Source organism: Pteropus vampyrus, unplaced genomic scaffold (genome assembly GCF_000151845.1).
Source record: "Pteropus vampyrus isolate Shadow unplaced genomic scaffold, Pvam_2.0 Scaffold41, whole genome shotgun sequence".
NCBI classification, from domain to species: domain Eukaryota; kingdom Metazoa; phylum Chordata; class Mammalia; order Chiroptera; family Pteropodidae; genus Pteropus; species Pteropus vampyrus.
This window is the reverse complement of record NW_011888822.1, coordinates 4,906,849-4,930,793: the sequence shown is the minus strand read 5'-3', so window position 1 is coordinate 4,930,793 and position 23,945 is coordinate 4,906,849. Positions and strand designations below refer to the sequence as shown.

General features: G+C 38.5%; 1 protein-coding gene across 1 annotated transcript in view; it reads left to right on the top strand.

Moving 5' to 3' along the window:
• Positions 1-23,945, top strand: part of ADAMTS9 (ADAM metallopeptidase with thrombospondin type 1 motif 9) — a 154,526-nt gene that overhangs the window by 104,958 nt on the left and 25,623 nt on the right. Inside the window, exons 29-30 of the mRNA XM_023529708.1 lie at positions 9,949-10,116; positions 16,680-16,853. Coding sequence (XP_023385476.1) covers positions 9,949-10,116; positions 16,680-16,853 — 342 coding nt within the window. The remainder of the gene's footprint in view (positions 1-9,948; positions 10,117-16,679; positions 16,854-23,945) is intronic.

Below are 23,945 nucleotides of genomic sequence, written 5' to 3'. Positions count from 1 at the left end.
CCAAAGCATTGAGACTGGGGAAGAAATCTATTGATAGAGGAAAAGCAAGCAAAATGAGCCCAAGACACTGCCATTGACCTCAGAAATTTTATGATAGGGTCTAGGTACTAATGAAATATTGGATTTTTCCCACGATGTTTAAACTTTATTTGATGGAAGACACACACACTGGTGCCCAATGTAGAAGAGGTCTTGGTTCTCCATCAGGCAAGTGGGTGCCACCTTCCAGAATTAATTGGAACCTTAGATTACCAATGAACTATGTAAAAAGTCCTTTAAAATTAGAAATTGAGTTTTGCCTTTTACGTAATTATAATCTTACCTGTGATTCTAAGCTATAAATTAGGCACATGCAAATTTCCCCGAAATGAATGAGAAGACAGCCACCACTGGAAAGCTCACTTCTCTAAATGAATGAGATTCTCCACATCACAGTCACCAAATGATGGCCAGTTTTATGTTTACCGATGTGGCGCAAAAAGGTGCTCATCTGCAGTTGGCCAGATAACTCTGACTGGAAGTGGAGAGGTAATAACAAAGGTCCCCATTTACTGAGCATTCGTGGGGAGCCGAGCCCTGTACTGGTACTTTATATGCACTATTGCTAATTCTCATGTAATTCTTGCAAAATGGATCTTATTATACAGGCATTAAAAATAAGCTTTGGGAAAGCTAAGCAAGTTTCCCAATATCTTATAATCGGTAATTCTTGGATCCATACCTGACTGACTCCCAATCCCCATTCCTTCTTACTGTCTTTCCAGTAAGGCTTTCAAAACTTCTAGAAATACTGATTTTGATATGTGACACATGAAAGAAGCAATCTTTTGCCCAAGTGGAAACCAGTTTAGCGCTCCTCTTTATTTTAAAAGCCATAGAAGCTTAGTCCTTAGGATCTAGCTGTTACCCAGGGGATTTTAGCCAGATTCCTGGTTTTGTTTATTTTACTTATCGAAAGTTAGAGGTAGCCGAATATTTGCATTTTTGAGTAGAACAATTTTAACACTGCACTTGGTTTTGAGTGGTTTTTAAAGGAACTTAGAAATCGGACTTGGTCACCTAGCGTTCCCAGGCTAGAGCTCTGAAAAGGGTTGGCTTCCCCTTGGACGTTTACAGCACCCTAGGATGGTGTAACTGGTACAGCTATAGGGAGAGGTCTGTGAACAACGAAAACTAGATCTTTCTGGATGTGGCCTGATCCTAATGTTTGGGTAACAACTAACCCATTTAATGGAAAGGCTTATGGGGGCTAGTTTGTAGAGTGCACGGGAAGGTGGCGATGATTCATTTCTATCAAATTCACTTTTCGGTTAACAAAATCTCAGGCTTGATGTTGGTTTTGCAGTCCTGGATATCCTATACTTTGAGGATGTTTTTCTAAATAAAAGGAAACTTTTTTAAAAAAATCAGGATCAAACTTAGACACACTGTTTGGGAACAGAAGTGTGAGAGTCTTCAGGTTTTTGCTTTCAGATGTTCCCAGACAGAAGGGATCTAGATAATACCTGGCCTACATAGAGCCTGTGCTTGTCCATCACTTTTCTTTGTGGTTTATTTTAAATCTGTATGTCTACATTTTTTCATTTGGCAAAGGTACCATTCTGAGGTGACATCTTTGGAAGGAGAATCAATATGTGACACTCAGGGCATGAGGTGGTCTCAAGGGCTTAGAGCCTAACTGTCAGTGTTAGTCTTGCCTTTGCAGGGCAGTGTAGCATTCTGAGTTCCTAGCTTCTGCCACTTACCATCTGTTATCTTCTGTTACATTCTCAGATAACCTTCCTCTTTTGTGTCCCCTGTGAAATATTTAGTTCTGTAGCTATGAATTAAATATTAAACCACAAACGTACTTAGCCAGTTCTGGACTCAAGAGACACAGGAGATAGGAGAGAGCAATAGTTATTTATTTGGTCTGTACAGTGAGCTGAGCATTGTGTGGAATATTTACTTAATCCTTAAAAATTCTAGTAAGATAAGTGACTCTAGATTCTATTAGGTACTATTCATTCACTGATTCATGCATTCATTTGCGTATTCCATAAGTATTTGAGTATTTTCTGTAAACCAGGTGCTGCTCTAGCCACTGGGGATATAGCAGTGAGCAAAACACACAAAAATCCTTAAACTCACTGAGCTTACAATCTAGTGGGGTTGGGGATATAACCTATTTAAAAAAAAAAAAAGGGTAAACTATGTATTGTGAAAGAAAGTGATTAGTGACACAGATGAAAATAAATTAGACAAGAGGGATAGAAAATAACATGGAAGAGGAAGTGGGAACTGTATTTCAAGGAGGTTGGGCAAGTCTCTATTATGAAGGTGATGTTTGAGCAGAGATCTGGGGAAAGCAAACCACATGGATATCCAGGAAGGGAGTATTTCAGGTTAAGACCTGAAGACAGAAGTACACCGGGCATGTATCAGTGAGAGCAAGAAGGCCAGTATGGCTGGGATAGAGGTAGTATAGGGTGGATATATAGTTAGAAATAAAGTTGAGGGAGAGGAACGTGGAGGTAGATCATGGGGGCGGGGAGAGGAGAGGAAAGAAAGGTTAGACCATTGGAGGGATTTTTGCTTATACTCAGTGAGGTAGGAAGCCATTGAAAGTAGAGGAGGATTGAGTAGGAACTTGAATTTATTTTAAAAGAATGATTCTGGCTTCTGAATTTGAAGAAGCTACAGGAGGAACAAAGAAGGAAACAGGGAAACCATTAGGAAGCCATTACAGTAACTCAAATGAGAGAAGATAGTGGCTCAGATGAGAATGTTCGCAATGGGAGTGGTGAACAGTGGTGTGATTCCGACGTATTTTTAAGGTAATGCTGAACGACCAGCTGGGAGTTTGGATATGGCATGCAAGACAAAGAGAGGGGTTGGAGTGACTCTGGGTGCTGTGCACTGGCAAACGGAAGGATGGGGTTGCCATTGATTGAAATGGTGAAGACTATAGGAAGAAGAGAGTGGTGAAAAAGATTAGGACTTCTGTTTTGGACATGTTAAGTTTGAGTGCTTACTAACCATCATTTCATACCTCTTGTTAAATAAAACTGGAATGATATGCTCGCCGTGCTTAAGCGTCTTGCATAAGGTCACAAAGGAGAAGAGAGAACTGGTCAAATCAGATCTGATTGATTTCAAAACTAAGTTCATAACTATCACCCTCTTCTGTCTCAACCCTTGGATTTCCACTTGAATAAAACTCAGAGTAGTATGGGAATAATTTAAATTCACAGAAAACCATCAAACACAATTTTAGCCATTTCTAATGCCAAGTCTTTTGAGTTGTGAGCCATTTACACTTGAGCTGGTTTCTCTTTATTCTAGTCTCATCCTTTCATAGTGGCACTTTTGAGCTGTTTCTTTACCGAAAAGTAAGCAGGAGGAAGAGACACAAAGGACTTGAATAGTGCATATTGATAGCAAATAGTCCTCTCTGAGCTCCCAATAGAGCATTGCAAAGTTGGAGGATGAGCATCTAATTCAATTAATTAATGGTTAAGGTGCCCTTTTCCCCTCCTGGTGAGACTTATTTCTCTTGATACAAACTCAGATGTGAATGCACATCTCAGTTCTGGGAGGAATTAATATTCACCTAAAAGCAAATTAATTACATGAACTACTTCCCAAAAAATGTTCTGAGTTTTTCAGTGTTAAGATATTTGACATGTTGGCATGTAAAGATGTTTCTTTCACACCAAGTTGATGGAGGAAGGGCCAGAGAGGCAGAGAAAGCAAAACTGGAAAATGCAATTAAATGAACTCTGTCCTGCTTCTTTTAAATGACTGATGACTTATAAACTAGCCCTTCAATAGGAAGAAATGGTTCAAAGGCTGGACATTGGTTAGGTGAAAGTCCAGAGAAAACCTTCATGGATTGCTTTTCTACAGAAGAATTCCCAAAGGTGACTTAAGCTTCTCAGGTCCATTCTGACTTCCCGTGACAATGCATAAGTCATGAATGAGTGTTCTGAGCAATGTCATATTCCAGCAGAATGACATCTCCAGGTAACCTTGAACCCTCCTGCCTGGGCTTTCAGTCACAGCCCTCCTTCAGAGTGCCAAGAAACTTTCATCACCATTCCCATCAGCCATAGCTTGTCCATCAGTTAGTTCCTCAGACACTTCTTCACTCAGCTTTGCAACAGCTGAGAATAAGGATTCCAGAACAAATAGCTCACTCACTACCCTCCCTATCTTCCAGACTGGCTTCATAGATAATCCTGTGGCAAGCACAGAATGTGGGTCTTTGTACCACCTTTGCCTCGTTCCTGAAAAAAGTGCCAGCCAGTATCATTGTTCTGCTGAAGTCAGTTACAAATCATCATTATGTATAACCTTCAAAGGGAAAAAAAGTTGTATAAAAATAGCGTACTTGGGAGTGGGGAATTGGAAGGCACTTTAGAAGTAACAGGGCCTGGTGATGTAATATGCCTCAAATTCCTGGGAATGCCACTGGATGTGGCCATGAGAGAATTCATCAGATGCTGCTTTTGCAGATTTTCTTGATTCCTGATTTTTTTCTTTATGGGTAGAAAAACTGTAATATTTATACTCTTACAGCACAGAAAGAACCCCAATTTGTTTTTCACAACTTGCACAGCTAATCTCATGTGCTGCTATATTTAATGTTAAAATTTATCACCACCACCACCCCTCCATATAAAGTTGTTATATTTATGAGGTTGGAGGGGGCACCTCAAGAGCCCTGTGCCTCATAATTCTTGGGGGTAATGAGAGGTGGTGGGCATGAGCATCTTTTTCTGTCTCTCCTTATCTTCCTGGCCCTGCCGTCTCCCTTAGAAGGCATTTGCAGAGCCACCTACTCGGCTATAGTATTGATGGCAACCTTCGAGTGTGTGCCAAGAGTTGACATGTGAATCTTAGTTCCTTTCCTCCCACAGCCTTAGACCTTTGTAGCACTGCAAAGCCTGGAGGTTTGGGGGCAATAGAGATGGGAGGATGACCTAATGCCTCATCCTGCTGGGATAACCGTGACTTTCACATCCGCTTTCATCCACGGTGTTCCCTGCCAATCTCATGCTTTCTCAACTCCTTTTCATGGTAATAAGTGCCATGGTGGTCCTGGACATAAACAGCCGTCAGGCAGGCCTGTCAACACTGGCTTTACACTCTGAAGTCACAGCCCTTGTTTCCTAGCAAAGCTTTTTCTCCTTCCTCCTAAGTCATTTTGTTTCCCTGATGCCCTCGTTCAGAGCCATTCTTGTTGGAGAAGCCCTATAAAAATCCCCTAAATGTGTTCATACCTGCGAATAAGGAGGTTTTTTTTTGACAAAGAACTGTGACCATTCCCGCAGCCGAGCTGAGCAGAGCAGGGAACTGAGTGGATATATATTTAGTAATGGTGATCACTGATGTCAATTCTATGTTTCAGGAGGTTTAAGAAAAAATATAATAAAAACGCATCTGAAAACATAAGTAATTCTTGAGATTACAAGTACGACCGGGAAATGGTGGAATTGAAAAGAGATGTGGCATTCAGATATTGTGCCTTTCTTTTCCTTACTTGTTTTTCTGTGTTCTGTGCTTAGAAGAGGCCATATGAGTAAGTAATAATCTATAAGAGTGAAAAGGGCACTGCAGAAGAGAAGAAACTTTCAACGTTTATGTCTGCTCTGTGCATTTCTCTGTGACCTTTGGAAAAGAAAACTCTTCATTCACATTGGCAAGATTTTGCCAGATTAAGTCCCTCCTCCACCCAGCAAACTCCTGTGTTAGAAAGTTAATCTTAGGTTCCATTAGTTAACATATATTTTTAAAAATATCAAAAAATACTCACCTTTTTAACCACATGTAAGGAGATATTCTAAAAGACTTCACTGAGTAGAAGTAGTAGTAGTAACGATAGAATGTTGATGTTTACACTGTTTGGCCAAATCACCAGGGGCTCTGCCTGCATGTGTTGTCTCAATTGTATACAACTCTACTGAGTTGTGTACAATTTTACAAACAAATCTGAGCTGAGAAAGGTTAAGTCACTTGCCCCAAGTGGAACCGGTGTAAAAAGGCAGATGGCATTCTAGCTTAGGTCTGTCTGACTCAAAAACCTGTGCCTTGAAATGCTGCATTTTAGAACAAGGTGAAGACAGCAAGCCTTTGTTTCCTGTGCTAGCACCCATGCACATCCACCTCTTGGAACTTATTCTTAACTGGTACCTTGGTATAAGAGGTTATTATACTCACTCTTGTTCCTACTGGTGTTTACTATCTGCCAAAGCCAGAGGTGCAGAATCTTTTTCTGCCTTGCTAGTCCATGTCCATCCTGCTAGCTCCATATGAGAATCACTTAGAATAGAAAGAATTGGGATGTCTGGTCAGCTGTGGTTGCCGAGCAACATATGCAGGACAGTGGGACCTGGCTACAAATCCCCAGTGCGACTGGCACTGAACAGTGTTCTGTGCTAGGTACAGGAACTCATAGAAGGCTTCATCTACTCCTTTCTTATTATGTGACCATGAGCACGACATGTCTCCTTTTCTCTGAATTTGTAAAATAAACTGAATAATCTTTGAGATGTTCTACAGCTCAAACATTTGAGAGATTAGACCTTGGTGAATTGGCAGGCCAACATTACAACCTGCAACCTCCCATTTGTGAGCATGCAAAGAGCCAGTCACCAGTGAATAGAAATGATCGTTTACCGTGTAGCATCAGGCAGGCCCCAAAGGGTGACCAAACCCTGAAAAATGGCCAAGAGAAAATCAGGGTGTACCTCAGCCAAAGGAAAATATGGCCCTTTATATATGTGATCATATATTTGCTTTATGTAATGTCATCTTCCTGGGGTACCAAAGATGTTGTGAAGAAAGTCTTAAAGTCAAAATACTAACATTGCATAACTACTCCCTTCTTAGTAGACTAAGGAATCAGAGATCTCTAAAATAGTCTTAAAAAACATTTCTCTGAGATCCATGCTTTCTGTTGTTGCCTTGGGTAAGCACAGGTGAGCAGCCTGTTTCCTTAATGAGACCTTTCTTCAGTGTAGCTTAAGAAAATGGTGGCTGTGGAGAAAGACATGCTATGTTTGAAGCCTAATTCTGCTGCTCCCTGGCTCTGTAACCCTGGGCAGGTGATGTCACCTTTTTAATACGCAGTCTCATCTGTAAAAAGGTATTCTAATAGTGCCTGAGCCACAAGCTTGCTGTTGGGATTAAATGAGAGAGGCCAGTGCCTTTCAACCCAGTTTCCCGCTCATGCTAAGAGTTCAATAAAAGGGAGCTACTATGATTTCTAATAGTTCTGCTCCGATGGAAAGAGTGCTTTTGGCATGGCCTGGCACATAAGGAATGTGAGAAGGCTGTGCCTTTTCTAATTCTACCTCTGAAGACTGCTGACTGTTTATATCTTCCAATGACCACTGTAGATTATTAAATCAGCATTTCTATCAACTGCCTTTTCCCTCTCCATATTAAGGGACAGCTTGTTTGGACTCTTTGTATATTGAAATGACTATCCCTGAGCATATGGACTTGCTTTAAGTTCACACATGTTCATCTGATTACCCTAAGACAACTATGTCTGTTTCTTCACCCTAATAAAACAAGTGTTACCATCCATAATTCTATATCATTTAAGTCCAGTCTATTTCCTATAAATAAATATATCCTTGATCCCCATTACTGTTTTCCACATCTCCATAAATGTCATTTATCTATCCAGATGGCCATACCAGAAACTTGGGAGACATCCCTGGGTCTGCCTTGTCCCCTCCACCTTATAGCTGATCCATTAGGTACTGTCATTTCTACCTCAAAAAAATATGTCTTAAATCCATCGGCCTCCCCACCCCAACACTCTGCACCGTAATCTAAGCTACCATCACCTCTAGTCTGGACATGTGCAATATCTCCCTGAGTGGTTTTCTAGTTTCCACTCACACTGTATTCCCAATCCTTTGTCCACTCAGTAGTCAAAGTAGAATTTTTGAAACCAAAATGAGACCATGTCTTACCCCAACTTAAAACTTTTCAGTGATTTCCCATTATATGCAGAATAAAATCCAAATACATTATTCTGACCTGTGAGCGAGCTCTGCATGCTCTGGCTCCAGGGTATGTCTCAGAGAGCCCTCTTCCAACCACTCCAGCCAGTTTCTTTCATAGCGTCTATATCAGTTAATAAGCATATGTTTATTTTTGTCATCAATTGATTAATGCTGGTCTCCCTCACTGGTCTATAAGCTTCCTGTGAGCAGAGATTTTGTCAGTTTTATTCATTAATCTATCCTCAATGCTTTGCAAAATTCTTGGAACTTTGTAGGTACTCAATAAATGTTTGTTGAATAAACAAATGAAATACCAAATTCTAATTGTGTCCTTATATTATTGTATTATCAAAGTATCATTTTTAAATATTAAAATTAGTTACTAATAATGGGGAATACCTGTGTGCAAGTCATTAGATCACTGGTTTTTAGGGATATTTCTAGGAAGGTCATCCTAAAAGCCTTCTAGAATTATATCCCAAAGTCTTTACATATATCAAAACGCTGTAGGTTAAATGATGGATATTTTGGTTGGAGTATAGATATTCAAATTGGGCTGCTTCTTTCCATATACTCTATTAAGATTTCCAGTATGACTGCTCCAAATCATAATTCACCTAAGATGAGGGTTCACATGTAAACAGCAATGTATCCGTCTCCTAAAGTAAAAAGTTATAGCCAAACTTGTTAAGATACATATTTTAAATCTATCTACAATTGAAATTTTTATAATGTTTGTGTTTACTAGAAAAACATGTCTGACACATTTATGAATGGTATAACTTCGAGCATGGTTGGTTGGTAATAGCGATTGAATTGATATTAGGCTACATTTTACATAGTGCTATATATCTATTAGGCATAAAAGGGCACTTTGGTAATTTAAGTTAACAAAATCACAAACTTAGTGGGGAAAAGAAGAAATATTAAATAGAAGGAAATGACATTTGAAATCTATTTTCATTACATTTTCACATTTTGTTCTTCATTCTTAAACTAATTTTCCTCTAAAAAGCAAGAATGTTATATTAGGAAATAATGTGTCTTGAAAACCTGAGCCAGCAAGCTTATGATCCAAGTGGTAATGACTTCTGTAATTGCTAATGAGGCAATGGAAGTTGAATATCTGAGTGCACTCCCTGGGGCCAGCCTCTTGCCTATTCTGCAAGAAGCTGTCATATCAAATTTTTGTCCTGACTCCATGGGCACTTTGATTCTTAAACCTTTCTGAGAAACCTAATCTGAAATCAAAGTCAAGTTTCTTAGATGTGGTCAGACAAGGTCACATTTAAAACAGTCCAGTGAATCTGCAGACCAAAGTTGAAAGGTAATGCCTCCCTCCCAAAATTGGCACAGACTTACCTTGCTAGGTTACCTTTCAGTTTCTAATGTGTCTTTTTCACCTCCTTCCCGATGGACTGGGAAAATGAGAGTCTATCCTCTGAAAAATGGTAGAAGAGTTTCCTTAAATTGGAATCACTTAATTAGGAAATTGGATACAGTTGTATTTTGGAAATGCACCTTTATCCAAATCAGTGAATCACGAGGCATTTTGTTGTAGAAATATCTTGATCAGAGATTGCATGAAGTGAGATGTGCAAAAGAAATCCTTTCTAATTCATAGTAGGACTTTTAAAAATGAGAACTGTGTGGTAATTTCAGGTTCATGGGTTTCATTTTTGGCAAAAATTATCAGGATTTATTCACTCTCTTGAGTGACCCAAAACACTATACAGGATTTCTGCTGTAATGCTATGGACATTTTTTCCCCCAGTGTCACCTTCCTTCTATGTTGAGCCTTGAGATATTATCCAAAATGGTGCTGGAAAAGAGGGGAATGGTGACTCTTGTTAGGCATGATCTTAACATTTCACGACACAGGTTTTTATCAAAGTCCATGTGATTAAAGGAAAAAAAACAACCTTGCCATTGCTTTATATTTCAGTGTTCTGTCTCTTGTGGTCGAGGGCATAAACAACGAAATGTTTACTGCTTGGCAAAAGATGGAAGCCATTTAGAAAGTGATTACTGTAAACACCTTGCTAAGCCAAATGGGCACAGAAAGTGCCGAGGAGGAAGATGCCCCAAATGGAAGGCTGGCGCCTGGAGTCAGGTGAGCAATGCTTCTCCTCTACGACTGCTTCGTTCTCTTTGGACACATGGCCGACACCATCGTGTTGACTTGTGTTCCTATGCTCGGTTTGGGGGACAGGGAGGGAAGAATTTTTGTCAGGATACATATTAGCTGTGGGACCTTGGGCAAATGGCTTCAGCCCTTGGTGCTTTGGATAATAATACCTATAGTAGGGTGGTTGTGAGGATTAATTCTAAATGACAGTAGATGTAGATATTAGATGTCTAGCACAGAATAGCCCCTCAATACTTTGCTGATGCCATTTGTCTTATTATTCACCAGAGAACCCCTAATTCAGATTGCAGTAAAGTTGACTATGGTCCCCTAGCAGGAATTGAGTCTGAATTTACTTTTGAGATTTTTCAAAGAAAGGACTGTCAATATAAAGTATAAGGAACGTTTTCTCTGCGCATTCACTTGTGTACAAGAGAGGTAGGGGACAGAGGGGAAGTTCTCCGTCATGTTCTAGTTATGCGACTTTGGGTGATTTGTTTAACCTTCCTGAGCCTACTTCAGATCATTCTTATGAGAATTTAATGCAATAATGAATGCTACCTACTTAGCTCAGGGGTCTCAAGAATAATAATTTGTTTAGATGAGTGTGATGTGTGTATCAGATGGGTAAGAGGGGTAAGTACCAAAGAAACTGATTATGGTTAGACTCCATTAATTCTAAACATTTGATAATTTAGTCAGGAATTGGGTTTCTTTGTTGAAATCAAAAAGGAACTCTGGAAACTTCTATTTACCTATAAACAATTAATGCATAAATTAAAGTCACTGGCATCTACTCCATAAAGTAAATCTTGTCATTCCACACTTGTACATTTTCTCAGCGTTTTTGAAGGTGCTTACTTAAAAGTAATAGGCTCAATTTCTTTTCACATGTTTCATATACAGTACTGCTCCTTTTCTCCATTGATTCGATTCAATGAGGTTTGACTGAATTTGTGGTTCTCCTGTGCAGCAGAGAATCATGCAGATACTCCAGAGAATCAATTTAAAAAACTAGCTTCAAGGTTGGTAGCCTCTAGAATTGATTCTTCCAGAGCCTGGGTCTTGATTCCTAAGGTCCCAAAGAAGCATATTGGACAGCTGTGTTAACAGGGGGAAGAGTCGAGAATCCTCTATTTCAACATGACTGATGGAAGATTCCTGTAGAAGTGTGAACTTTTTCTTAAATGCTCTGAGCTGTTGTCATTGTCCCCTATACCTCCCAGCTATATTCTGCTTCCCAGAAATGTAAAGTATGGTCTGCATCAGCAGAGTGGTCTGGTCCTTCTCAAGGCCTTTATCACAATGATCATGTTTTGTTTTCAGTTTTGTTTTAATTTAACACTCAAAGCCTCTGTGCCCAGCCAGAGCTAGTCCCTCCTGCAGCTTCCTTAAGAAATGAGTTTTCAAAGCAGTGTTTCATACTAGTCATCCTTAACAGTTGTTTAAGTGACTACTGTCATCTGCAATTTCCAGTCCTTTCATTTTTGGAAACTATTCGATTCATATAAAAATCTGCAGCTAACATTATTTCAGATACTACACTAATTAGCTTGTCCTCTTGTAGGCTTTCATGGAGTGACTTTTCTTTATGTTCCTTAGCCTCTACTTATATATATGCATCTTGCCCCGAATATTAAGTTTAGAGCATGTAAGTGATGCTCATTTTAAAGTCTAATTCATTCAATAAAAAGACTGTTGAAAGAATCTTTCACTCTTTATTTGTAAACACAGAGTGCATTTTACTCCAGTATCCTGTGATCTTGATGGGAAGTCTAAAATTGCTCACAAAGCTGTGACTATTAGGTTTGAACCCTGGGGGTTTTTTCCGAACATAAGGTAATAGGATTATCAGAATGCCTCCCCAGAAAAGACTGCACCTGTTCAAAATGACTGCTTAGAAAAGTCTAGTCACCTTTGTAGAAAATGCAAGCAAACAGAGTTATGAAATGATCTGTGGCCAGCTTATTAATGCCGTGATTTGATTTGCAGAAATGAATCATAAAAGCGGGCAAGACAAGGTGCTGCATAGGTAAAATCCAATTTGTGCAATTTAGAAATGTACCTAAAAATAATCAGACCCAGTGGTTGATGGAGAAAGATGGTCTGCATGATTAAAGATTATTGGTTTACTAATGATCTGGCAGTAAACAGGAATATCCTTAGGGCAGCGATATTAAAGCAAGAGTAATGGTTATCCATTGACAATGAATTTAGATTTTATATCTGGTCCCTCTGTTTTCAGCTAGTAGCTATTTTCTAGTCATCTCATCTTAAAGGTAGGAAGAATAATTATTGCAATTTCTCTTGTCAAAATGTCTGAAAATAATAAGATGTACATAATATGGGATGGGAGACTAGTATAGCCATGCTAATCCTCATAGTCTCTCCCTCAAAACTGATGTTTTGGAGTTTAAAGGGGAATGTTTTACTCCTACATGTTTTAAAATTTTTGAATTTGTAAAGGAAATTTTTTCAATAAAAGCATTTCTTTTATTGAAAAATGAAAAACATCCTCACTATAGTTTAAAAGCATTTTCTTCAAAACTTTACATTTGATTTGTTTAGATGATTTTTATGAAGAGCTAAGGTTAGATGCCCGTGAAATTTTAAGATAAAAATCAGTATCAAATTCTTGATTCAGCTTGATAATTGTGAAAGCTCTGTATTCCCATGATACAGAAGCATTCCAGGGTGAATTTTTAAATGTTATCCTATTCCTATAGAAAGACTTTTTTAAACAATGAAGATCAAAAATGAAAAGAATAAATAATCAGATTAGAATTCATCAATCATGAACTCATTCAATGGATGCATTCATCAATCCTGAGTTACTCGTGTTTCTTACAGTTTACCATCTCTGTAGTCAGGATGGGCCTGACAATAATTGGAATGCCATGATTAAATTAATAGCACTTGTTTTCTTTCTTAGGGGTTGATAGAAAACATAATGCTGTGTCTTGCAATCAATGATGTCTTAGATTCAGGGAAATAATTCATTTTTTCAAGCTCTTCGGTGCAATGCCAAAAGAGAAACTGGCAATTGCATCATAAATCTGCCAGCCATTTAGGGTTAGGACTTCTCTGGTAATTACAATGAAAGCAGTGTGGTGGTGGTGTCTGATTCTGAAGTATTCTGAAAGTATTCAAGAGAGAAACATGGCAAATGTGTAGCTGTATCTTTTGAGGAATCAAGGAAACCATATGCACATAGTCAGTGATGAGAAATAGAGTTGCTTTAGAGATGGGTGCTCTCCATTATTTTGTTTGTATTTGATCTGTAAGCACTGATGTTGAATTGTTTGAATACAGGCTTCTCACCCACACTCTCGCTGACGTCTTATGGAAGACTGCATCACATTAACACCATATTTTAAACTGGAAGGCACATTCTAGTCCACAGTAGTTACGGTACATTGCCTGAGATGGAATTTACTTTGACTGTTTTGTTCTGTTTTTCGCTCGAGTTAGAGTGATTATCTCTGTTCTTTGCTTAATTTATTTGTGGAGTATCTGCCTAAAAGGTTTACTAAGAAATGTAAACGATATTTTATGTGAAATGCTTAGCATAGAGCTCTCAACTGGGGTGATTTCATATCTCTTGTGACATTTAGCAATGTCTGGAGACAGCTATGGTTGTCACAACTTGGTGGAGGAAGGAAAATACGACTGACATCTAGTGGGTAGAGTCCAGGGATGCTGCTAAATTTGTTTCAATGCATAGGACAGCCCTCAACAACAAAAGAATTTTTAGGTTGAGAAACCCTAGTTTAGAGACTGGCACATAGTAAGTGCTTAGTAAAAGTTTGCTATTATTGTTACTATTATTATATTATTATCGTTGATTCAAGCTAGTTCCTGCTTTAAACAATGTCACCACAATAATACTGGAAGAAAGTATATAATATTCTTTCCAGGCTTTCAAGTATATATTGTGATTCCTCAAACATCAGAACTTCCACAGAGATGGTTTCATCTGTGGAAATAAGCGTCAAGTTCCCTCTTTAAATTGGTGAGTTCTGCATACTAGCGTTGCACAGTAGGAAGTACAGAGAGATGAAACATAGCTCCCAGTTCAGTAGTTCAGAACTAAAAACATCTACTTTCAAACCTGTACAAATAGACTTGCATGCTGGAATGATGGCCGGGTACAGGGGGCACATTAATAGAGACTGCTCAGCTTTTTTCCTCACCAAACTAAAAGATGTACTAAATAGAACAAGAAGAATTAAGCACACGTGTGTACATACCATCACCATCACCACCTCCAGGGTCATGCAGAGGTCTTTTTGATGCTGTTTTATTCATGGGGTTTCTGCACAAATCTCTCAGAATTCACCAAGCAAGCCTGGCTGGCTGTGTATGCAAATTGTTGCCTCCCTCGAGACAGCACAGGAAGAAAACTGGAACACAGAAAAGTAACTCTGATGCAGTGCACTTCGTTTTGAACAAAGATTACCATGGATGTGGTATTCAGAAAGGCAGAGCTTATACCTTGCTGTGCATTTAAGTCCTGTCAAAGTCTTTTGTATTATTTCAAAGCTGGCTTTGACATTATAAAACTCAGAAGCCACAAAGATATATTATGTAATTGAACTTTCCTTTGTCTTTATTTGCCTTTTAAAAAGTTATCAAACACTGTAGGAAGTGATTTTTTTTTGAATGTTGCATACTTAGGAGTCTTAATATATTCCATTCATTGAATGATAAGTAATTTTCTAAATAACAATAGCATTAAAAAGAGATATCATTTGCTTAGAGACTGAATAGTATTCATTCTAATAGTCTTTAATGTAATTTTCTTTTTCTTTAGGTTATTAAAGCATTCTGAGCTTTTGAATACATATGTCCTATGCCCAATTCAAATTATTTAGTTATTCTTATTCTTTCTTTGTATTTCCATTTGGCTACATCGTTCTGGAAATGTACTGTTTTATAATTAAGACCTCAAATTCAAATAGCCAAAGGGTTTTTTGATTGTTGTTGTTAGATGGCAATGATGATGATGGTTGAATATTTGTCAGTGGTGTGGTAACTCTCTCATGTTACAGTTCATTCAGTTCCAGTGTAATCGATGGCAAATATTATACATGCAGCTCCCATACATATTATATGGCCATTCTCTGCAGACAAGGCAATCACTTGTGTTCAGGCATTCCCTGTTCCACCCAAGACATAATGACTTTAAAAGTCTGATTTTTTGTGGGTCACAAACTCATTCAATCCAATTAACATAGTTAAACCCAAACAGTAATAGCTATGTTGCTCCAAAATATTTCCTTCTCTTCAGCCAGCTTTGATGTGAACATTTGAGCTCCTGCCTGGCATAGACTCATCTGAAACAATATGATTTCCCAAGCTGCCCTCTACATAGTATAATCTGTTTTCTTAAAATCTGAAATGGCAATGAAATTAATATGCAGCACAATCCATTGGGTGTACTTCTTGATAGTAAATTTCCATTAGCTCAGAGTAGGATGAATCCTACAGCAGGTTAATTGGACAAGGATTCCTTTCTAATTTAAAAGTACAATTCCAGTCTTTATGAAGACTTCCTCTTAGTAATATGGCTTTAATGTACATTAAACCTGTTTTCTCAATGCCAGACAAATTAATGGAGGCTGAGCTATCACAAAAACTTGGTAAATTTTTTAAATAGCCAAGGGTAATAATATGCTATTCTTTCCAATCAAATGTTGCATTTAGTTTCTAACTGTCAAAGCCTTAATAAAGACAATATTTCTTGGCCTGCCCATAAGTGAGATTATAAAATCCGGTGATGAAGAAACCATTAAAAAATTAATTTAGAGGAAAGTTAATTGCAGATTTAATATGGTATTTTGCAACTTGGTCAACAAAATGTTTCAGCCTGATTAGCAGTATTTTTCAAGAGCTGAAACATTATGCGTGAGGAAATGGTTTTTCCTTGTCAGCTTTTATTCTTATATATTCATCTTCGGTTGTAGATAGACAAAAATACTTTAGCGAATTCCATAGTTTTTAAAAAAATTTCTCCACCGTCAGGAATAAGAGCAAGAAAAGGAAGAGACTGGAGAAAATAATTCTACTTACAAGGCCCTAAAAGTTTCAGTGATTTACTCTCCTTGGGTTATAGTTTTAACCTGCCAAGAAATTCTTCTTATACAGTGCTGTATCTCTGGTTTTCAAGAACCTCAAATCCTCCAGTATAAACACAGTTTGGGAATTTCGCTTCACATGGCAGCACTATTTCTAGGTCCCACTAAATGTTTCCTAGTGATCATCCTCAGCCTCTTCAATTTTCCAAGAGTTTTGTTAACTTTTGAGATTCCTAAAACATGAATACCCTCCTCACTCACCAATGTTGACAGGCAGCGAGTTTGCAGATTTAAGACCTTGCCTTGAGTTCCCTTCATTGGAAATTAGAAAGCTTTGTGCTAGCTGTGAAAGGCATTGGATTAGGGGTGCTTTCCCCATGTCTGTGACCCTCCCTCCCCCACGCACACCACCCCCTCCCCACCCAACGCACAATGACCCAAAGCTCCCACTTACACACTCTGTCTTCTCAGTGCTCAGTGTCCTGCGGCCAAGGCGTGCAGCGAAGAAATGTGGGCTGTCAGATGGGAACGCACAAAGTAGCCAGAGAGACCGAGTGCAACCCTTACACCAGACCGGAGTCAGAACGAGCCTGCCAAGCGCCGCAGTGTCCTCTCTATGCTTGGAGGGCAGAAGAATGGCAAGAAGTAAGTAGAGCCATGAAGTGGGCACCTGCTAGGCATTTTGCTCAACCCCCTTGCTATCATCACATCCGTTTGTTCCCCTGCATAGCCTTCAAGCACGGTGACAAGGCTGGCTCTTTCCCAAAAGGTTTGCTGTCAGAAGGCAAGCAGTTCATTCCAACCAGGGTGGGAGAGCTCCTCCTTTTTATGCGTGCTCCAGACTTGAATGTTCCAAGTCCGGCTGCCTCCAGAGAAACTTTTAATAGGCCTTGGGCCAAACGCATACAGATAACTTTCACAGAAGGAGGGGGAAACAGATGAAATATTTTAAATGTGTATATCCAGATTTGGTCATTCTCTATTAATGCAAACAGCCACAAGACTCAAGTAGGACCTCTTCTCTATTTTTCTTCCTTCCATGACTTTGGCTCTCAGGTAGAAAACAGACATTCATTTGAAATCCCGATCAATTAGTGAAGGACTTCCAACATTAAAAATAATGATGGGATCTGAAGAACTGCTCAGGTGTTGCAGAAACAGACTTATTTTTCTCCCACTTAATGTTTGGTTAAAGGAAGTGTAATGTTTTACGTTAATGTTTAGTTAAAGAAAACACTAAATGTCCCTGGAGAGAAGTCTGGCTAGGAAAAAAAGACATTAGTAGGACATTAGTTTCCAGAACAGAAGATTAGATTGTAGAAAAGGGAGAAAAGAGTTTAGGAAGCAAAACCATGTCTACTAACATTGGAATGAAATAGAAAATGTATGCTGTTGTTTACAAGAGCCAAGATATGGAAATTACCCAAGTGTCCTTCAACAGGAAATTGGATAATGAAGATGTAGTACATATATACAATGGAATACTACTCAGCCCTAAAAAAGATGAAATATTGCCAAAAGATTAAATACAGCATGGATGGATCTTGAGAATATTATACTAAGTGTTATAATTCAGATAGAAAAGTACAAGAACCATATGATTTCACTCATATGTGGGATATAAAACAAAACACGACAAACCAATAAACAAAACAAATAAACGAAAAAACAAACTCATAGTTACAGACAACAGAATGGTGGTTACCAGAGGCGAAGGGGATGGAGGGGGAGAATGTAGAGAGTAAAGGGGGTCAAATATATGATCAGAAGGAGACTAGACTAGACTATTTTGAGACACGATAGAGTATACAGATGTAATGTTACAAAGTTGTAACCCTGAAATATAAATATATAATGTTATTAACCAATCTTTTCTCAATTAATTTAAAAAAAGAAAGTGCATGCTGTAAAAGGTTCAGAGATAGCAATAATAAAAGAGGAATTTCCCATCAGGAATGGTTTTCAGAACAGGGGGAAACCATGCCCGGCACTGTACTAAGTGCTTTATGTTCATCACCTCACTTAATCTTTTTAACCATTAGACAAAGTGGATATTATTACCACATTCTGCAGTCGAGGAAACAGAGGTTCGGAGAGCCAGTGTCGTTTGTCCAGTTGCCACATACCGAGCAAGTGAAAGAAGCAAGATTCTATCCTAAGTTTACTCACAAATCATTATGAGATACTATTCTGCATTTCTTTTTTTATGCAAGTGTTATGGCAATGCCGCTTTTTCCCAGTTTTATTGAGATATAACTGACATATAACGCTGTCTTCATTTTTGGAGAAAACGTGATGATTTGACATATGTTCATATTGCAAAATGATTACCACAGTAAATTTAGTTATTGTTAATGCAGTAAACAGAGTGTTGTTAATGTAGTGTTGTAGTTAATATCCATCACTTCACATACTTACAAGTTTATTTCGCTTGTGATAAGAACTTTTAAGATCTACTCTCTTAGCAACTTGCAAATACAGAACATATTGTTAACTATAGCCTCCATGCTGTATATCACATCTCCAGGACATATTAATCTTAAAACTGGAAGTTTGTACCTTTTGACCACCTTCACGCATTTGCCTTCTTCCCACCCCCACCTCTGGCAGCCACCAATCTATTCTCTGTATTTATAAGTTTGGTTTTATTTTATATTCCACATGAAAGTGAGATCATATGGTACTTGTCTTTCTCTGTCTTAGCATAATGCCCTTAAGGTTCATTCATGTTGTTATGGATAGTAAGATTTCCTTTTTATGGCTGAATTATATTTAATTGTATAAAACATTGATTTTTTTTGTTTGTTTTTATCCATTAATCCGTCAGTGGATATTTAAGTTGCCTCCATGTCTTGGCTATTGTAAATAATGCTGCAAGGAACATGAGGGTGAATCTTTTTGAGTTAGTGATCTTGATTCCTTTGAATAAATACTCAGAGGTGGAATTGCTGGATCATATGGTAGTTCTATTTTTAATTTTTTGAGGAACTTCCATATTGTTTTGCATAGCAACTGCACCAATTCATACTCCCACCAACAGTGTATGAGGATTCCTTTTTCTCCACATCCTCGCCAACACTTGTTGTATCTTATCTTATTGATAGCCATTCTCATGGGTGTGAGGTGACCTCTCATTGTGGTTTTGATTTACATTTCCCCAATGATTAGTGATGTTGAGCACCTTTTCATATATCTGTTGGCCATTTGTATGTCTTTTGAGGAATGCCTATTCAGGTCTTTTGCCCATTTTTAGTTTGATGTATTACCACTTGTTTATTTTTGCTTTTGTTGCCTGTGCTTTTGATGTCAATCCAAAAAATTATTGTCAAGATTGAAGTAAAGGAACTTATCCCCTATGCTTTCTTTTAGGAATTTTATGATTTCAGGTCTTACATGCAAATCTTTAATTCATTTTGAATTGATTTTTGTATATAATGTAAGATAGGGATCCAGTTTCATTCTTTTGCATGTGGCTGTCCACTTTTCCTAACGCTATTATTAAAGAGACTGTCCTTTCAACTGTGTATATTTGTCATAAATTAACTGATAATATATGTGTGTGAGTTTATTTCTGGGCTCTCTGTTCTGGTCCATTGATCTGTGTGTCTTTTTGTTATGCTAATAGCATACTATTTTGATTACTATAGCTTTGTAATATAGTTTGAAATCAGGAAGCATGATGCCTTAGCTTTGTTCTTCTCTCTCAAGATTGCTTTGGTGATTTGAGTGTCTTTTGTGGGTCAATTTCATACAAATGTTAGGATTTTTGTTGTTGTTGTTTCTATGAAAAATGCCTTTGGAATTTTGATAGGATTGTGTTGAATCTGTATATTGCTTTGAGTAGTATGGACATTTTAACAATATTAATTCTTCCAGTCAATGAGCACGGAATATCTTTTCATATTTGTGTTTTCTTCAGTTCCTTTCGTCAGTGTGTTATGGTTTTCAGTGAACTCATCTTTCACCACTTTGGATAAATTTATTCTTAAGTATTTTATTCTTTTTGATGCAATTTTTCATTGGGATTGTTTTCTTACAACTGCATTGTTATCATATATGGAGATTTAGTCTTCCAGCCCTGTCTTTCCCTCTCATTCTCTTTCCTGATGGATTAGTTCCATTGTTCGCAGTCATCTCTTTTATTTAGGGCTCTCACCCTCCCTGTCTATTCAGTTTGTTCGTTTGTTTGTTTGTTTTTGTTTTGTTTTGCTTTTTTTCCTTCTAGATATTTTTACTTCCACCACACAGTGACAGGAATAGCTAAAGCAGTTGAACTTAAAATTAATTGCACCTGAGCCACACAAGTTATTGAAAACCCAGAGGCTATAGAATTCTGCAGACCTGGTTCATATCCCAGCACTGCTACTTATTAGCCACTTGTCTTAGAACAAGGATTCTTAATTTCTCTGAGCCTTGGGCTTGCTATCTGTAGAATGGGAATAATAATAACTATGCAGAATTATTCTGAGAAAATCTGAGCTAATAGAGTTGTTGGGATTGACAGTGCCAGATATAGAAAGAAGGGTCTCTCTCATCTCTCTCTCCCTCAGTGTTACTGCTTGATTCTCTTTGCAGTTCTTGTTTCAGACCTACCACTACCTGCTTTTTCCTTCTACCTCGTTCATTACATGCCAAACTCAACCCTGCGTAATTGCTCCAAGGAGTTGAAAGTAAGATAGTGTTGAGGAATGAATCCAAGCTGACTGCTCACACGTTAACCAACTTTTGAAAATTCAAGAGCCAATCGGGAAAATGCAAACTCCATTTACAATTCTTTTTAAAGCCCAAAGAATAGAACCCTTGCCAAATATGCACTAAGGAAATCCTCTTCTCTGATCATACAAAATATGCCTAGCAATTTACATCTTTGCATGTGCTATGCAGATGGATCTTTTTAAATTCTTCTTCAAACATTGCCATCAAGATTTATATAAGAACAGAAGATCTAATGAAATAGCTTGACCTATGGCTATATTTAGAAATTTACTAGAAGTTAACCATTCTCACAAAGAGAAAAGACTCTTGAAGCAATGAGAAAAGTAGATTCTAATAGTTACCCTCCTGTGTACATGCTCTTTCATCTGACTGAACTCTAGGTGGAGAGTTTGGAGAAGGTGGACCTGGATGGTGAGAGAGAATAGAGAACTGTGGGAGGCTCTCACTTGACATTGAATTTGCAAAATGAGGCTCAAGATAGCTGGAGCTGAGAGAAGCCTCATCAAAAGCTTTTGTTTTTCCCTTGCGAAGTCTGCTGGTGGCCCTATCAGAATGTCTCCAAAACAACAAGGCTTAGAGTGAATGTTGATAGTAGCTAGGCAACCACCCTAATAGTTCGAATCAAGAATGGAGTGGCCACTCCTCCTGTTTGCCTGGGGCAGTCTTGGTTTCTGCCTATGGCAGCCCTGGTGTAATTATTAATTGCCCCTAATTTCATGATAAAAAGTGTCCTTGTTAAACAGTAAACTAGGTGGTCACTTACTAGTACATCACCCTTCAGACTCCCCTCAATTATGGCCCTAACCTTTCTTCCTCCCACCTCCTCTGTACCCACTCACTCTGCTACCATTTTACCTGATACCTGCTTGACACAGACATGCATCTCTACTTCCCTTCCTTCATCTAGTGACTCCTTGACCTGATGTCAGTGAGCGTGCCAAGGCACAGCCTCAGAGCCCACTGAATGGGATGTGCCGAATTCCCCAACCCCAGTCCATTACAGGAAGTTCTTCTCTTAGCGGTCCTTGGCAACCACCTCAGAGCTCTTGTTTGCTTTTCGAGTGTGCATTTTTCTCCTTTTGCTTCTCCTTTGTGGGCTATTAAAACTCATCTGTTTTTTTTTTTTTGGTTTGTTTTTCTTTGGGGTTTTTTTTGGTAAGATGTATTTCATGCAAGGCACATAGCAAATGGCACCCTCCTCTTTTTGAACAATAATCCAGGCAATCCGCCTTGAGAAGCACAAGTGGGTATGAGAAGCATACCCACAGTAGCATGATCATCAGGGATGTTTTATATAGCCTCACAGGTTGTACACTGCACAATTCTGGGGATACTATTTCCATAGGCTACAATGTCAGTGACATCCCTAAAACTGTATAGTGCAGCAGTCCTAATACTGATGATGATTTTTAAAAATGTATTGTTTATTAAGCTATGGACCAAGAACTACATTGAGTATTTTTACACTGTGGACCTCATTTAACCTTTCCCATAACTCTCTAATGTAGTAATGAAAATTTTATTCTCACTTAAATGTGAAGACATTTGAAGCTTAGGCAGGTTAATTTATCCAAGTTCATGCATTTCCTAAATAATAAGGCTAGGATTTGAAGCCCAACAGCCTGACCTCTAGAACATATGTTCTGAATCTTTATATTCCACTGCCTTCCGTGCACCTAAGATGAATAATTTTATTTCTCTCTTAATGGCTTGTCCAGCTTCTTACTGCAGAGTTGGCATCAAAGTAGAATTCCCTTTACCGGGTAACCACCCTTACTTGCTTCTAAAAATGAAATTCTTGGTCCAGTTGGTTGATGATCAGACCATAGGCCATGTGGCCTGGGGGTAATCTTGATTATGTTGGAGGACCTCAGTGGATCTCTTTTGTTTATTGTGAGGCCTGTTTAATGCGAGGCTGTGGGCAGGGGGTGGGAGGGGGCATCGGTGTGCCTTCATGATACCATAGGGTATCAAGGACTTTCAGATGTAGGACAAAATAATTGGAAAAGAGAAAAATGCTCTATTCAGACATCTGTGACTCATTTTGTTTCTGCCCTAGAAGCACTATATCGTAAACAAAAGACGATTTGATGTGCGGCTCTGAGAATCTGACTTCAAATCTCTGGGTTTCAGCTAGCTGATCTACAAACTGAGAATTGTATGACGAACTTTGCTGCAGGGGCGTACTGAGGATTGTGAGCTCAAGCAAGGGGGTTCAGCACAGTGCCTAGCACACTGTAGACCTTCCACAAATGCGGCTTCTCTTCAGTGCAGTGGCCTCCTGATGGAGAGTTCACATGAAGAGCAGCACTTCACTTAGCCTGCATATCACAATATGGGGCTTTTTAATATCACCTGCCAACTTTTGCCTAGATATTTGGCCTCTCAGCAATCAGTTTTACGCACTTTAGAATTATAAGGCTCATGAGGCTGTTTGAATTTTTTTAATTAATTTTTTTTTAAAAAATTATGCTTATAAAGGATTCACTTATTTATAGTATTATAATCTGACATAAGAATTTTTTACAGCTGCGGAGGTCTTTCAATCAAATGTGAATTGTGAGTATATGAGTTATGCATCTCTTACAATTAAGGAATAAATCCCTCAGTTCTCTCAAGTGCCCCCTTCTTTTTTTATCTTTACCTGGAATACTCTCTTTACTGCGTAGTAACTCTGTATCACAACAAGGCTGCCCTGCTCCTTCCCTTACTTCACTCACCCCTGTTCGTCCTTTCGGCCTCAACCAAGATGCCACTTCCTCTCAGAAGCCCTTGCTTCTGATACCTCCATACCAATGACTGAGTCATTAGTAGCTTATAGCAGCTTGAAAATACTCTGTTTTAGCAGTTAGCACTCTGAATTGTCGTTGCCTCTTTCCATTATCTATGTTATCAGCTGCTTGATGTCAGAGAGCTTATTCATCAGAGTTTTCCCCAGCATTTAGCACAGTACTTAGAGCATTGAAGGCACTTGCTGAATGAATAAAATGATTGGAGGGACAAAAAGATAGTTGGAAGAAA